Consider the following 16,105-nt stretch of genomic DNA (forward strand, 5'->3'; position numbering starts at 1 on the left):
ATATATATATACATACATATATATATATATATATATATATACATATATATATATATATATATATATATATATATATATATATATATATATATATATATATATATATACATACATATATATATATATACATATATATATATATACATATATATATATATATATATATATATATATATATATATATATATATATATATATATATATATATATATATATATATATATATATACATACATATATATATATATATATATATATATACATACATATATATATATATACATACATATATATATATATATATACATATATACATATATATATATATATATATATATATATATATATATATATATATATATATATATATATATATATATATATATATATATATATATATATATATATATATATATATATACATATACATATATATATATATATACATATATACATATATATATATATACATATATACATATATACATATATACATATATACATATATACATATATACATATATACATATATACATATATATATATATATATATATATATATATATATATATATATAAATAAATAAATTTTTTGTTATATAAAAGTCACGTGATGCCATCAATCAAGAGTATCCAATGACGAACTCCCATATCCTCTTTGAAAGGTCGAGGGACAGGTTGGGTCTGTGGGAGAATATCGGAGTAGGATGAACTGCACCACTTGATCCCTATTTTGGTCGCCATGGTTACGGTCGAACGTGGATTTCAGTCAGAATCTCCGTTCCGAATACCTCGCGCTTGCCAAGCCAGCCGTTCCTTAGAATCGGATTTGAATGGAGTACTTAAGCCGCTTGGCGAGCGCCGTACAAGAAAATTGGTCACTGAACACACCCTCGGTGGAGTCGCGTATTTTTAGGGTGTGGGGAGAGGGGGGGGTCATAACTGCGAAGCGTCACTGGGGAGAGAAGGCGGCAAAAAACAAGTCTCGTATTTCACGTTCGAGTACGACCCCCTAATCACGTGATGAAGTTAGCCTGTTAGAAATGGCGATTTCTTTCGGGAATGTTTGTGAGTCCGTCGCTTATAAAGTGATGTACACAAGTACGTCATCGATTTGAGCCCTTTCTCCCTCTCGGAGGTGAATTGTGAAAGTGGGGACCTCTCCACCTTTAAACAACAACAACAACAAACCAACACAAGCACGTGGGCGGAGCAGCATGGCGGAGTGGGTGAAGGTGAGCTTGTTTGCTCCCCGTTTGTGGCCATAATGACGATCTCTCGTGGCCCCCTAACTCTACAATCCTGTTTTGTTGAATAGTTTAAAATCCCGCGCATACACACATCAGTACACGGGTGCACAGCTCGTGAATGGCTCGAAGAATTAGTACAGTAGTTGTATTTGTAGTTGTAGTCGATATTTCGTCGTGAATGTTGTGTCACTTGGAAGTCAATGGAGTTTGGTTTGTATCACGTTTTACTCCATTTATAGACTGGTTTTTTTGTTAGGCCTTCAGAGTTATCCATCAGTATGAGATGGTGGAATGCCTGATCCATGACAACATATCGTTGCCCGATCGAGACATGTTTGAAATATCGTGTTATCCAGTACTACGTCGTTTTTGGCTCCATATCTCAATGGTGAAGAATCACTTAAAAAATTAAATAATTCTCGTGTCCGGATCGCGATCAGGATAGTCACCAAAATCGGATCAGTTCGTCCTTGTCACACACCGAACCGGTCCACAAAATTCCATCCGGATCCGTGCACAACTTTTTGAGATATCCTGTACACAAACAGACAGACAGACAGACAGACAAGCCGGGAGGCGACATGGGTGGTCGCTACATAATTGCATACTTGTCATACAGTTTTTGACGGATTGCGCTGAAATTTTTTGACAAAGAGGTTGATTGTAGTTCGCATAAAAGTGTGGAAGCCGATGTTTTGATTTTCGAAAAAAATAATTTCTTTGGATTTTTCAAAAATTTCAAAGTCCCGTTGTTAGGCAACGGTGGTGTCCATAACAACGGTGCTCAAAATCATAGAACTAGATCCTGGTATGAACCTACCTGTCGAGTTTCATCAAAATAGGTTGACTCCTCTGGCCTCCAGAGCTGTCCATTACATACAAACAGACATACAGACAGACGGAAAAACTGAGAATAAGGGTAGTCTCGCGAAGGGGTGAAAACATAACCTCCTTCACTTTTGGTGGTGGAGGTAACAAATGATGATTGTAAAATAATTAATCTCTCAATCAATTGCCTAATAGCATCCCCAAAAACCACCACCGTTTCATCCGAATTTGGAACTTTTTTTTTTTGAAAATTAGGTAATTCATTGAAAAATGAGAAAATTAATTGATTCATTAATAAATCAAAAATACTCTTTATAGCCGAATCACTTGTTCACCGTCGTGTCCAAATATCAGCTTCCGAGCTCAAAAGGTGCCTGAGATATTACCGGGGTGAGACAGAAAATAAATGAGAAATTAATAAATCGATAATAATGAAGTAATTAATCAATCAATCGGTTAATGAATTTTTTTTTTAAATACTGTTTTTGCCAAAGCACATCTTCACTTTTATCCCCAAATTTTACGTAGCCTGGTGTTGGCTCATTGGTTAGGGTGGTGGCTTGGGATCCTAGGATCCTGAGTTCAAGCCTCGTCAGCCACTGAATTAATACACCAGGGGGTTGACTCAGCCTGTCATCCTTCCGAGGTTGGCGAAATGAGTACCAGTTCCAGTGTGTGTACTGGTAAAGGGGCACTGCATCAGCGACACAGTCACGCTTCCAGAAATGATAGCTACCCTGGCAGCTAAGCTGCCATACGACCACCACCACCACCACCATCCACAAATTTCAGCTTCTGAACTCAAAGGATAACTGAGATATCGCCCGGATGAACAAGAAAACGAACAAACGGAGTAAAAACTGAGTGCAGTGCTCCCTTCCTTCAGCACCCAGTGATGACGTCACGCATCGCTTGGACATATGGAATTGGGAAGGGGCAGTGTACAATAAAATATGCAAGGTCAGACATGTGACACGTAGTAGCCAACATCCTGGTGTATAATACAGTGCAATTTGACAGCCTCCTGCAGACGATGGAGGCCATTCCGTTACGCTCACCGATCATGGATGGAGTGCCATCCGCTGTAACTGCACACAAATTGTCCCAAGGGAGATTCAAGTTTTGAGTAGCGACTGGCACATTTCAAAAATGTCTGCTCCTTTCGGTGTCGCAGTCAGGCTCCGAAGGATGAGGAGCTCTTCAGTAATGCAAAAATCATCGTCAATCCCTCGCAAAAAATTATCAGATGAGCCGCGTCTGTCGTGTCGGTGCTCTCGTCACACGCAATTGGATAGAAATCAAACAACGATGCTTTACCTGACAAATCCTTGATTTGCCGGGCGACTGTGTTTCTTGCGAGACTAACATTGCAAAAGTCTTGTTTCTTTTCTGGACACACAATGTCCACAATTTTTGTGATTCGCTCCCTAATAATATCACCCTCGGCAAAGGGTTTTCCAAACCGCGCTACAACCATCGACACCTCATGGCTACCTAGCCCTGGTTTCTTTCTCTGAGTTTTTGTTTTGACGAAGCAAAAACTTTTGTTGCAAGGATAGATGTGCCGCCAACTGTTTTACTTTCTCTTCTCTCTTTGGTATGCCTGGTGTTGGCTTAATGGTTGGAGTGGCGGGCTTTGGATCCTAGGGTCCTAAATTCAAATCCCGCTCAGCTGTTGAATTAATACCAGGTGGGGTTAACTCGGCCTGTCATCCTTCCGAGGTCGACAAAATGAGTGCCAGCTTGCTGGTATACTGTGTCGGAGTGGAGACCCGTCCAGGATTGTTCCCAATAGCCAAGGAGACTGCTTAAGCATCACCAACGCTCTGCACAGAGTATGGTCCCAATCTCCTCTCCTCCTCTCCTCTCTTTGGTCAAGTATACGCCTTGAAAGACGCTTCGTGGTTCGTTTCATGTCTCTTTACATTAACGTCTTCATTACCGTTACCGATTCCTGGCAAAGTAACCACACACACTTGCCTTGGTAGTCTGTGAATAAATATTCACTTTACCAGCATGGCTGGAATCACCTGCATCCACTTTCCACCTTTCGCTTCTTTGTGGCCACCATGTTGAAAATAATAAGATTTGGACAATGACGAGAGCTAATGCACAGGATCTCTATGTGGAGGTGTATATCCGTACTAAGATACCCAGGGTATGTTCCGTTACCAAGTAGCTAGTGCTTGAACACCTGATCTTCTTGAGGCCCGAGCCAAGATATATATACTGTAATCTATATACCCCAGAGAGGAGTGACCCTGCTGCTCCTGCAGGGAACAAGTGTTCAAAATGCGAACAGCTTTTTTGTTTTTATTGGACGTAATTGGTGGGAATTTTTCATTCCACGTATCAATGGGCCACATTTAATAACTTCTGAAATTATTTGGGGGAGGCCGGTTCAAAATGTTTGCCGGGCTGCATTTGGCCCGCGTAGTTTGGCTGTAGTTTGGACACTCCTTGGGTAAACCCTCCATCATGACGTCTACCGAGGTTTAACGCCTACGTCATTCGTGCGTTTCCCACTCGCAACGTGCACCCTCCGGTACCCGATCAATGTTCCAGAAGATTCTACAAAAGCAAAGCTGCACTCAAATTGAAACTTGTCCTTGTAATGCATAACAAACGTTTTGGGTGCTCAGTTGTGTTGTCGCTTGTGTGCACAGCTCGAGTTTGCTGTCGAGATGTCTTGTGGGAGCTGCGAGCAGGCTGTTCGAAATGTCCTCCTCGATGTGACAGGTGAGGGAATTGGGATGCCACTGCATTTGACAACAGTCATTCTCAGTCGTCTGTTTACAGACTTCTGCCAGTGTTTTCAAATATGATCTGATTCTATGATTCTGATGTACCATACTCTGTTACAGAGCGTCGGTGCTGCAGAAGTGGTTTATATTGGCAAGGGTCATGCTGGGTGGTTTGCCATTGCCTTCGCAGCACTAGTTAGGGCAAGAATTTGTTATTCGTTCATGGTACCAGTTGTTCTTCATTCGTATGCATCACAAAGCTGCGGGGAAGCATCATTGGCTGAGGGTGTGACTGTGCTGCTAATGCAATGCTCCGGGTGCAATGGCAGGAATTTGGAATCTGGCCATGGTTCCAGTGATAGCTTGTTTACTCTTCGCTAAGGACATTGTGGGATCTTTAACGTCCATCAAAAAATGTTGGCAGACGGGATGCCCGTTTAACATCCACCTGAGGGATGGCATACATTGATGAATCAGCCTACTTGTGAAATACTGGGATGACAGTTGTTAGCTGATTCTGGATTTGAACCCATGCGTGACAGCTTAGAGGGGTGTGTGTGTACCTCGAGGCCATCCGGCTGTCCCTATTTTCATATCCATACTTAATGTGGCACCTATAGGTGCTTGATCATCATTTGTGAATTGAGCAAGGTTTGTAACTGTCTTTACTAATCAAATCAGTCATCAAGATGCCAAATCAGATAAATCTCCACCACACATATCGGAGGTTACCACCCTAGCCAAAGGGTTTAACCAACATTGAGAGTCAAACATAAATGAACTCTAACAACTTTAAAATGAACTCTGCCATATCGGCAACAAAATAAGTAAATTAAACCCTCTTTCTCGGAGAGGATTATTTTTCATCTTCTGGATGTTTTTCTGATTACTTCTGCAATTTTTGTTAAACTTTTGGTAAAACATTTAATGCCTTCGATAGATGATTGAATAATTTAACAAATTTACTTCCCAACCATGTTTACGAGGCCTTGTTGGTTGCTCTGGAAACAGGAGTGCGGATATTGGAGATCGCTGCGGATCAAGAGCGCTTGGTGCTGGAGAGCACTCTTCACATTAAGCAGCTGCAGGACCTGATAGAAACTTCAGGGCGGAAGGCTATTCTGAAGGGTGTTGGCTCTTCCACAGGAGGTGAGTGCAGTGCAGACCCATTGGGTGGCCACTTGCCTTTTCCCCAGCAGGTCAACAAAATAGAGTATAAAGAAATAAAGAGGGGGTTGAGGGGAGGGGTTGAGGCACATATCATTGGCCGGCTTGGGGTGCAATATAGAGGGAAGCATGGGTAAGTCAGGGAAATGGGGAAGAATGAGGGCTAGGGGAATGACAAGGCGATGAATAGAATGGATAGAGCTTTCAATCACAGAAGTGGAAGGAGAAACTGGAAACTCAAAAGGTGATGCTGTCCCAAGGGAGGTTTGAAGAGGATTAACAAGTGTAGAGAAGATCATGGTTTTTAAATGGGGGATAATCTGAGATGGTGGTGAACAGTCGTCTTGAAGACCTGGAGGGAAGAATGAGATTGAAGAGAATGTGTAAGTTGGTTTCACAGATGAGAAAAGAAGAAGAACAAATGGGTGGAGGTGAGCAGTGATCCTGGATTTAGGTCGTTTAACCAGAAGGGGGTTTATGATGGACCATGTTTTCAACTTTCACGTTTCATATTTGGAACATAGGTACAGACTGTGGAGACGGTGTGTCGCGACATACCTTCGTCGTCTAAAGTGGTTGCCATGGCAACCAGGATGCTGTTTTCCATGTAGTAGCACAATTCTGCATATACCCTCTTGTTCTTCTTAAATTGACGTGTTTGAATATATAATTTTGTGCGTGCGTGCGCGCGCACGTGTGTGTCACAGAGACTTTTTCGGGCGTATATTGTGCTCACTTGCACTCTTGTTGCATATTATTATGCAGAAGAAGAAGAATCTCTGAATGAAAACCTGAATAGAATAAACCGCTGGACAGAATAATTTGAAAACTGGATGTTATCCCTCAATAATTAATCGAACTCCCGGAAGTTGTTCAACTTTCCAAGAGAAAAAAAAAACGCTCCCTTGACGCTTGCTGGAGGAGCGGGTGTTTCTCGAAGATTGTAGATCACCGCAACTGATTTCAGTCGATGTAGATTGTAGTGGAGAACCTCAGCATATTTCAGTCGAGCACCAACGACGACGACGGTGACACGAAAATCGAAATATCACACTCTGTGGCAAGCAAGGCCCCGGTACATCGGGACGGGTGGCGGCGGGCGAAAGGCAGCAGGGAGAGAGTTTATTTTTGGTTACCCGTGCACCGTTTGTGTTATTATATAGCCCAGCAAATACAACCTGTCGCTTCGCTGATGGGAATACTAAAAGAGGGGGCATATGGGGGAGGGAAAATAGAGAGGGGTGGGACAGTGAGGAGAAAGGAGGGGTGGGTTGAAGGTAAGGCAGCATACCGGGGCGTTACCAGGGTGAAAGTGCTTTGAATCGTCCATTGTGAAAGCGAACTTGTTGCTGTTGCAAACTTTGGTTTCTTTGAATCGGAATTCACAACCGTCATGAATAGGTACTCATTCTGGCATTTGGTTTTCAAATGTTTTCGCATATTGGACATATTGCAGTGATGAGCAATGTCTATTGAACAAAGTGAGCATGCAACTTTCAGACTCGCCGGGAATAGCAGGCCGTCGCACATGAAAAACTTTGTGTTGTGGCGGCTCGCTAAACGACCACGAACGCCAATAGCTTGACCACGTGACTCAGGGTCCTCCATCTGATACTGTTTACCTAAGAACCCGTGATCTCCTCATCGGGGAATCGTGCCCTCGGCAATTATGCTGTTACCTTTATTGGATCGTGATTAATGCGGCCGAGCATTCCGCTCGCACAATGCCAGACTGATAAGAGAGCCCATTAGTGGGGAATTACAACCTCCCGACTAATCCACATACGGATATTGCTGGACCAATGGAAGAAAGGACAACCACGGGCAGTTTGGAAATATAACAAGAATGATTTATTTACAATGAGCGAAGAGAGGGACAGGAAGGAGGGAGGGGAACTTGAGGGCTTCAATGGCGTAAAAGGGAAACCGAGCCAGGAAAAGGGGAAATGCAATAAACAGAGTATAATCAAGGTGTGTATTTATAAAAAAGGGAAAGCAAATGTCCAAGTTGCAGACTTAGCCTATGCCTTACCGACTGGCTAACAAAACAGGGTACCCATCAGACCACACACACGGGAAGACAAATTGGGACTGGTACATACGTCACCGTCACCCTCCCCAACTTGGGACCGCTCTCCGAAATGGCCCCGACACTGCTCTCCACCACTGAGGGTCCACCAGCTCCGTCGGGAGCACAAACCAACGCATCTTGGAGCAGGGAATAAACGAGTGCGACGACTCAGGCAGAGAGAGGACGAGCGCGTACCACAACCAGGACCCCGATAGCTCGAGGCAAAAGAAGAAAGAAAGCATGGCAACCAGGACCAAGGTAGCTTGGGGGCCATGACAGAGAGTGAGTGAGTGAGAGAGAGAGAGAGTGAGACAGACAGAGACACAGAGACAGCGAGACACACAACGAGTCAGTGCGCTGAGCGCAGCTTTATAGTCCTGGGGGCAGGCAGGGCCAAAAAGCCACACAGATTCCCCGAAGTAGCCTGGGACCAGCCATTGGCCCATGTCAGACCCGACGAGCCGGCCCCATGCTAGCCATTGGAAGGTTCCCCCGCAGCCCCGCCCATTCTGCCGCCCGGCCGGATATTCAGTCATTTGGTCCTTCCAGCTGTCGGCATGAACAGAGCTCAGAGCTCCACACTTAACATGGGGGGAATCCCTTATACCCCCATGCTCCTGGGACGAACCCCAAATGTCCAACAATGTTCATGGCACAAAGCCACGGAATGGGGCAATCATTTCAGGGAGGCTGAGTCGTGTCTTGGTTCGTTTACCAGTCATTTTGGGTTGCGGGTAATAAATGGGGATTCGGGAGACTGCAATAAATTACATTACAGGGTGAACGTCAGTTCAGACGAACAGACAAACAAAGACTTTGTGGGGCTTTAAACAATAAAGGGGAATTGGAGAATTTGGCACCCGTTCTAGAATGCTGGTTTACGTAGCACACGTTGAACGCCAGGGCAGTCAAACACGCACGCCCTGTGATGACTGCTGTCACGACACACGTCATTATGTTTTGATGTCTATATTCTCCCAACGGGTTGACAGGGGGTGCTAACTACCCAACCCAACACATTTAATTACATACTAACCCCGATAGGGAAGGCGCTATTCTTAACATTCATTATGGAGATAACTATTCCAAAAGTCTACTTGCTGTGTGCATTTCATTGTCAGCATTCGGTTTATAAAACTGCAACAATACATTACCAGGCCATGTGTAACCAGAACATGCCCAACAAGGACGAAAAAAAAATGCTTCTTTCCAAGTATAAACTGGGAATTACTCGGAAACGACGTCAATACCGGTTCACTCCTCGATTCCTCTCGATTCCATGGTTGGAATCGAGTACGATGCAATGGAATTGATTCCGCCCACCACAATTAAGCATTGAAGCAAGCACTCCAACAAAGTGGTTGAAAAGGAACGGCTGGTTGGGTCATACTAAACACCATCCGGATATGACCGCGGTATCAAACAGTGTGTGAGTTGGACAAATCAACATTTTTGTCGCAGTCAGAACTGCTGCTAAGTTCAGGTCGCAGTTTAAATTTTGAAATTTCGTTCAGGTTAAGAGATTCCAGAGCTTTATCGCATTTTAGCTGTAATTATAAACATCCAGAGAGTTGTGTGGGAATGGAGGGGAGAGGGGTTTTGGAGGTAGTGGGAAGGGGTTTCGGAGGAGTTCGGCATAAGGTGAGGGAGGGGAAGGGAAGGCAGACGTGCGGTGGAGCATTAATTACGATTCATACTGTCTCATCAAAATTATTCTGCATATAATAACAGTGAAGATGGAAATAAAATAATGTCTGAAATATATTTTCTACCGGTCATAGAAAAACGCTGCCCGGACACGTCCAGAGACAAAAGCACTGTCTGGACACGTCCAGAGTATCCCGTTATATATGCGAATGCAACACTCTTGGTGTTTTATCAGCATTACAGCTGAAATACTATAATCTCAACAATCTCTTAACCAGATGCCCGGAGTGTCAAACAATGTCCGAATTGGACAAATGAACACTTCTTTTTTTAGCGGTTAGAACTGCTGCTCAGGTCATTTACGCAGTTTAAATTTTGAAATTTGAGTCAGGTTAAGAAATTTTAGAGTTGATCACATGTGCTGAAATGAAATAAAGCCATGAACACTGGCGTCTCCTGGTGTTTATAAACATTGTGATGTTTCCAGCAATTCGTAGGTATGAAGAGGAGGCATTCAATGATACGAGTGAAGAAAGTAAAAAAAACAACAAAAAAAACAATTGAGCACTTTATCATTATCTGTTGTGGCCTGTTCCAAGTTTAGGCATTGTTGAGCAGGCCGAAGAAAATGGCGAATTAAGACCCCAGCAAGCAAGCCGACAGAGGGCTGACTCGGGGGATAACCAAGGATGACTCCTTGATAAAGGACAATTCAATAAGGCTGTTAATTATCTTCAAAAGGGGTCTTTAAAGTCACCCAAACACCCAATTTTCATTCATGCACGACCTTGGAGTTGCCTTTGCATGCTTGCAAAGTTTGGGGCCACTAGGTTTTTATAGTTTTGGAGTTGTGGAGGAATCGGACGGACGGACTGACACACTGACATTTATTACCTCCACCACCGAAGGTGAAGGAGGTTATGTTCTCACCCCTTTCTGTCTCTTTGTCTGTTTGTTTGTCTGTTTGTGTACAGGATATCTCAAAAAGTTGTGGACATATCCGGATGAATTTTTGTGCACAAGTTCCGTGTGTGACAAGGATGAACCGATTCGATTATGGTGAAGATCCGGATCCGCCTACTAGAATTTTTAGTGATTCTTCACCATTGAGAGATCGGGGGAACACGATATAAAGCACGATATCTCAAAAAGTTGTCGACGGATTCGGATTAAACTTGGTGGACATGTTGGGTGTGTGACAAGGAAGAATTAATTCGATTTTGGTGAACATCCGGAGCCGACTACTAGAATTTTAAAAGTGATTCTTCACCATTGAGCGATCGGGCCACAAACGATGTCGTACTGCATAGCATGATATTTCAAAAATTTATTGGGCCCGATATGTTCTCGTGGATCAGGCATTACATGGTGGAAATATGCGCTCTACCGAATGCCCTCCTAGTTTTCCTACTTTTCATAATTGCACTGTGGGAAATAAGTCTGTCGAGAATCACATACACAAAATCAGACGATATAGAGATTGTTGTATTTATAATTCGATTTAATTTCGACTTTTTCTGTAATTTACTGCATTCAGTTTTTTTTTTTCCGTGTTAGTTTCAGTTTTCTATTTCATGTCAACGATTCTATGAATTACATCAGTTTTCTGGGATAGCGGGAAATCACTGGCTCAAAAAATTACCATCGAGGACTGACAGGTTTACATAGCCCTGACTTTTAATTTACTCGTAATATGCAATCCCTCTGGGAACAAAATGTGTCGGTGAATTACTTGCACTATGCCACTTCTGTCGCCGTTTTCCCACCCTCAATATCCCCTCCCTCCGGCAGGGATCAGTGGAAAAGCCACTTGCCTTATATCATGTGTCCAGGTGAAAATTGCAAGTCGTCGTCTTTCCACCCTCGCAAAGGGGGCTGGAAGGGGGTGGGTGGGATTTCATGCTGATGACCTGACCCTGAGTACCTTGAGCCTGTATGCAAAATTTGAGCTTCATTGGCCATGCAGTTTTCAATCCTGTAAGTTTCAGACATACCCACATGCAGAGAATTGCCAAATTTTAGTATGATTTACATATTTTGCAGACAAAAATGTTGCTCAGGGAAGAACAAGGAGCATAGTTAAGTGTGTGTGTGTGCAAAGTTAAGTACATGGGAAATGTTGTCGGCCACCGGCCTTTGTGCCATCGACTCCGCTTTGGCAGAGTGGGAGTTTATAGTCATATGTGTGTGGTCCAATACCAATCATGTTGGAGCTGCAAGTTTCTTTGACATTTGCAAATCCTACTATCCCTTTGCATCCTCTGGCATCACCAGGCTTGCACCATTTGTGTTTAAGTTGAGATTAAGGGTTCTGTCTTGTTTTTTTTCAGTCCTGCTTGCACAATTTGTGCCCTCATCAAGAATATAAAGATTTGTGTATTGATTTATTGATTATTTTAGAGTCGTGTTTTGTTTTGTTGCTTGCCGTTATTTAAATTATCCTTCAATTCCTGAAGCGGAAGCATCTCCTCTTCCTGCCATTAGTTAGATCAGTAATTTGAACAGTAGGGAGCTGTTGGAATAAGCGCAGACTTGCGTTTCCTATGCACAGCTTTGAATTCTGCCAATCACCGCTTGGTTATCCAGGGCCATTCCTAAAGCGTGCAGGTCATGAGCCTGCTGGATGAGATTGAGGGTTCGAACACCCTGTGCATCCGATGATGCTTACCAATAATCTTGAAAACTTTTTATATCATGAAGAAATATAAAATATTGAATCATAGACAAATACTTAAATGGGGATAGGGAAGGTCACTCTATGTCACACAACGGCCTTGTGAATATCATTGGGTTGATTCACTGTAAACTAGGATACTCGGTAGAGTGCATACCTCTGCTACGCAATGCCTGATCTAGTAGAACCTATCGGGGCCCAATAAATTTTTGAAATATTGTTCTTTTTCTCTTTTTTGGCCACATCTATCAGCAGTGAAAAATGACTGAAAATTAAAAAATTCTCGTATCCGGATCCGGGTTCAGAAATCGAATGAACATGTTTCTGAAATGGCCAAATTGTGGGGGAGGGAGAGGGGAGTATCAAAGTTTATTCTTGTTTTTCTTTGTGATTTTTGTGCATCACTTTTCATCCAGAACACCATGGTGCTGCTGTGACAATGTTGGAGGGTCGAGGGTCGGAGTGTGGCGTGGTGCGCTTCACGCAGATTTCATTGGAATGCTGCCTCATTGAGGGGGCGGTCGACCGGCTCACCCCAGGTCTGCATGGTCTGCATGTGCACTCGCTGGGTGATCTGACAGCTGACTGGCTGAGGTACCCTAAAGTTATAACTTGAATCTGGGATTATCTAGACTAAGGGTCAGGAGAGGTCTATCTGCCCATCTTTATTTCTTAAGACCTGGTGGCTCATCAGATACTTTGTTGAGTAAGAAATAAATTTTTTTCATGCCATAGCATCCATTTTGAATGATTTGAATCCATTCTCTCTGTCATGCTCGTCGGCACTGCAGACAGTGCCAAGCTTCCTGCGTTTGTCGTGTTGAAGAGGAAGATTATGCCTAAATACTTTACAGCCGGCATCATTGTTCGTGCGCAGCTGAAGTAGTGGATAGATGAGGGACTGGTCCAGGATTAAGTGTGCACTGACTAGAGTAGTAGGCCGGATGGTGGTCTTTCCCGACGATGGAGCATGCTAGACCTGGATGTGTTCATTTGTCACAAGACCAATGACAACAAAACGCTGCTGCATCGGACGAACACCGACGTCATCAAAATCCCAGGCTGGATGACATTGCTCCTGCGGTCCCTCGATGTGTCCATCAACAAGCCATTCAAGGATGGGCTACGTTGCTGCTGGTCTGACTGGATAATGAGTGGTGAGAAGACCTACGTCAAGAGCGGGAGGAAGAGAAAGGTTGACCTTCTGGAGCATCAAGGTGTGGGAGGAAACACCATCAGACATCATCAAGTGAGGATTTCTGAAATGCTGCATCTCTAACAACATGGACGGCACAGACAACAACCTCGTTTGGGAGGAGGAGGCTGCAAATGACGGTGACAGCAACATGGACAGCAATGGGGACTTGCTCTACCCTGATTTGGAGGAGTTATGTGCCGTCTTTAACTCAGAGCCCGAAGGACGCACCCAGAATATCGGAGCACGGATGACTTGCCCGGCGCGGCGGGGCCCGGAGGGCTCGCCCGGCGCGGCGGGGCCCGGATGGCTCGCCCGTCGCGGCGGGGCCCGGAGGGCTCGCCCGGCGTGGCGGGGCCCGGATGGCTCGCCCGGCGCGGCGGGGCCCGGATGGCTCGCCCGGCGCGGCGGGGCCCGGAGGGCTCGCCCGGCGCGGCGGGGCCCGGAGGGCTCGCCCGGCGCGGCGGGGCCCGGATGGCTCGCCCGGCGCGGCGGGGCCCGGAGGGCTCGCCCGGCGCAGCGGTGAGTGAATGATTCACTCAGAATGACGTCGCGATGTTGTTGTTGTTGTTGTATTACAATAAATTAAGAATTGTTGTTGAACTGTAAAGACATTCACACATAGTACACGCATGACAATCCCAATACGATACACTCCCTCTCCCTCATGCAATTCACTCTCCCAACAACGTTATTGTTGTTGAGGAACTCTGGGAAGGGCTTGAAACAGTGCTTAGCACTTACCTTGTGTAAGTCTTCCTGGGTTACTTTATGCAGCTACTTTGGCAAGAGGAGCATGGGAGGAGTCAATTATATATGTATATATACAGGGGGTCCTCGACTTACGACGGAGTTCCGTTCCTACGACGTGTCGTAACGCGATTTTCCGCGTAAGTCGGAACACATGCTGCTTAGTAATCACAGTCGATTTCATCAGAGCAGATCCTTTCACATGATCAAGGATGCGATCTTTATCCTTGATAATCGTCGCGACAGTCAAACGGCTTAGGCGAAGCAACTGGCCAATGTTCGTCGGTGTTTCTCCCTTTTCTGAGTGTTTAACTTTGTCTAATTTCACTTCCATGGTGATGGCTTTCCTTTTCTTCGAAGCACTGCCATTAGAAGAGTCTGCCTTCCTCTTGGGAGCCATAATGAAGGGCAAAAAGTTTCCAAAAAAGCAACACAAACGAAAGAGAGCGAATGAGCAACAATCCAAAATGGCGTACAACCGGGAAATGACCAACGCTGTCTTCCTCGGTCTAGTGCCATGTGACGACGTATTCTTCCGCCGCGCTCACCAACTGGTTCCCGCGCAAAGTTTGTATTTACGACGCAAACTGCATTTGTCGAAATAATTTATTTCTTAATAATTTATGGGAGAGGCGTCGTAACCACGAAACGTCGTACGTCGTAACCCGAGGATTGCCTATATATATATATATATATATATATATATATATATATATATATATATATATATATATATATATATATATATATATATATATATGTATATATATATATATATATATATATATATATATATATATATATATATATATATATATATATATATATATATACATACATATACATACACAGTAATACCTTGACATACGAGTTTAATTCGTTCTGTGACCGAGCTCGTAACTCGGTTTGCTCGTATATCAAAACAATTTTCCCAATTGAAATTAATGAAAATACCATTAATCAGTTCCAGCCCCCCCAAAAAACACCCTAATTTCTTTGTTACGTAGTTTTAAAAATGAGAAATGTATTTATAAATAATAAATAATTATACATACAAACATAATACAAAATTAATAAAATAGAATATAAATAAATGAACTGGTTTTATAATAGTCTGTGGCATTATGTAAAAAAAGCAAAATTTTGGGTAGATTCTTGGCCCCCATGTTTAAACACATCTATAAACTTCACTGATTCAGAAAAAAAGGGTGCCAGTTTTTCTATGAGCTTTTAGGGCCTCCATTTTGAATTTCAAAATGGCTGCCGTTTTTACCCTATATGTATGATTTTTCGGTATTTAACGTTATTTTGAACATATAATTCAAAGTGTGTGCAAATAGAGTTTGGGTACCAAATGCATTCTCGTTGAGACAACTGTTCATCTGAACTCTGTTTGCATGGATATCAACAGGTTTGATGTTAATGTCAAGAAATATTGGTATGAATGTGACACTTATTACTGGTATCTGATGAATATTTTCTGCTTGCAATATGATGCATATCCACTGTGAACCAAATAACTTACTGCTTTATTTCAGAAGACCAAAAAATGCACAGTGGACATCTCATCCTATAAAATACTTAAGCCATTGAAATTTATGGCAACTTGTTAATTTCACTTATGGTTATGATTCCAGATTAACCATGGCGTCCTGTGGAGAACCATCATGTAAGAAGCGTGCAACTGAACCTTCCATTGACTTTAGAATCTGCTTGTTGTGTCAAGAAGTGATTGGCATGCATGAGTTTTCTTCGGGGGAGACACCAACAAAATTCTCAT

The 16,105-nt window shown here is 43.1% G+C and overlaps 1 protein-coding gene across 1 annotated transcript in view; it reads left to right on the top strand.

The window, feature by feature from the left end:
* The first annotated feature begins 1,061 nt into the window (after positions 1-1,061).
* Positions 1,062-16,105, top strand: part of CCS (copper chaperone for superoxide dismutase) — a 34,674-nt gene continuing 19,630 nt past the window's right edge. The window contains exons 1-4 of the mRNA XM_085889639.1: positions 1,062-1,234; positions 4,744-4,816; positions 5,833-5,970; positions 12,797-12,974. Of these exons, the coding sequence (XP_085745765.1) occupies positions 1,217-1,234; positions 4,744-4,816; positions 5,833-5,970; positions 12,797-12,974 (407 nt within the window). The 5' untranslated portion in view covers positions 1,062-1,216. The remainder of the gene's footprint in view (positions 1,235-4,743; positions 4,817-5,832; positions 5,971-12,796; positions 12,975-16,105) is intronic.

This window comes from Eptatretus burgeri, chromosome 7, assembly GCF_056783735.1.
Source record: "Eptatretus burgeri isolate ZD-2024b chromosome 7, Ebu_testis_v1, whole genome shotgun sequence".
Taxonomy (NCBI): Eukaryota; Metazoa; Chordata; class Myxini; order Myxiniformes; family Myxinidae; genus Eptatretus; species Eptatretus burgeri.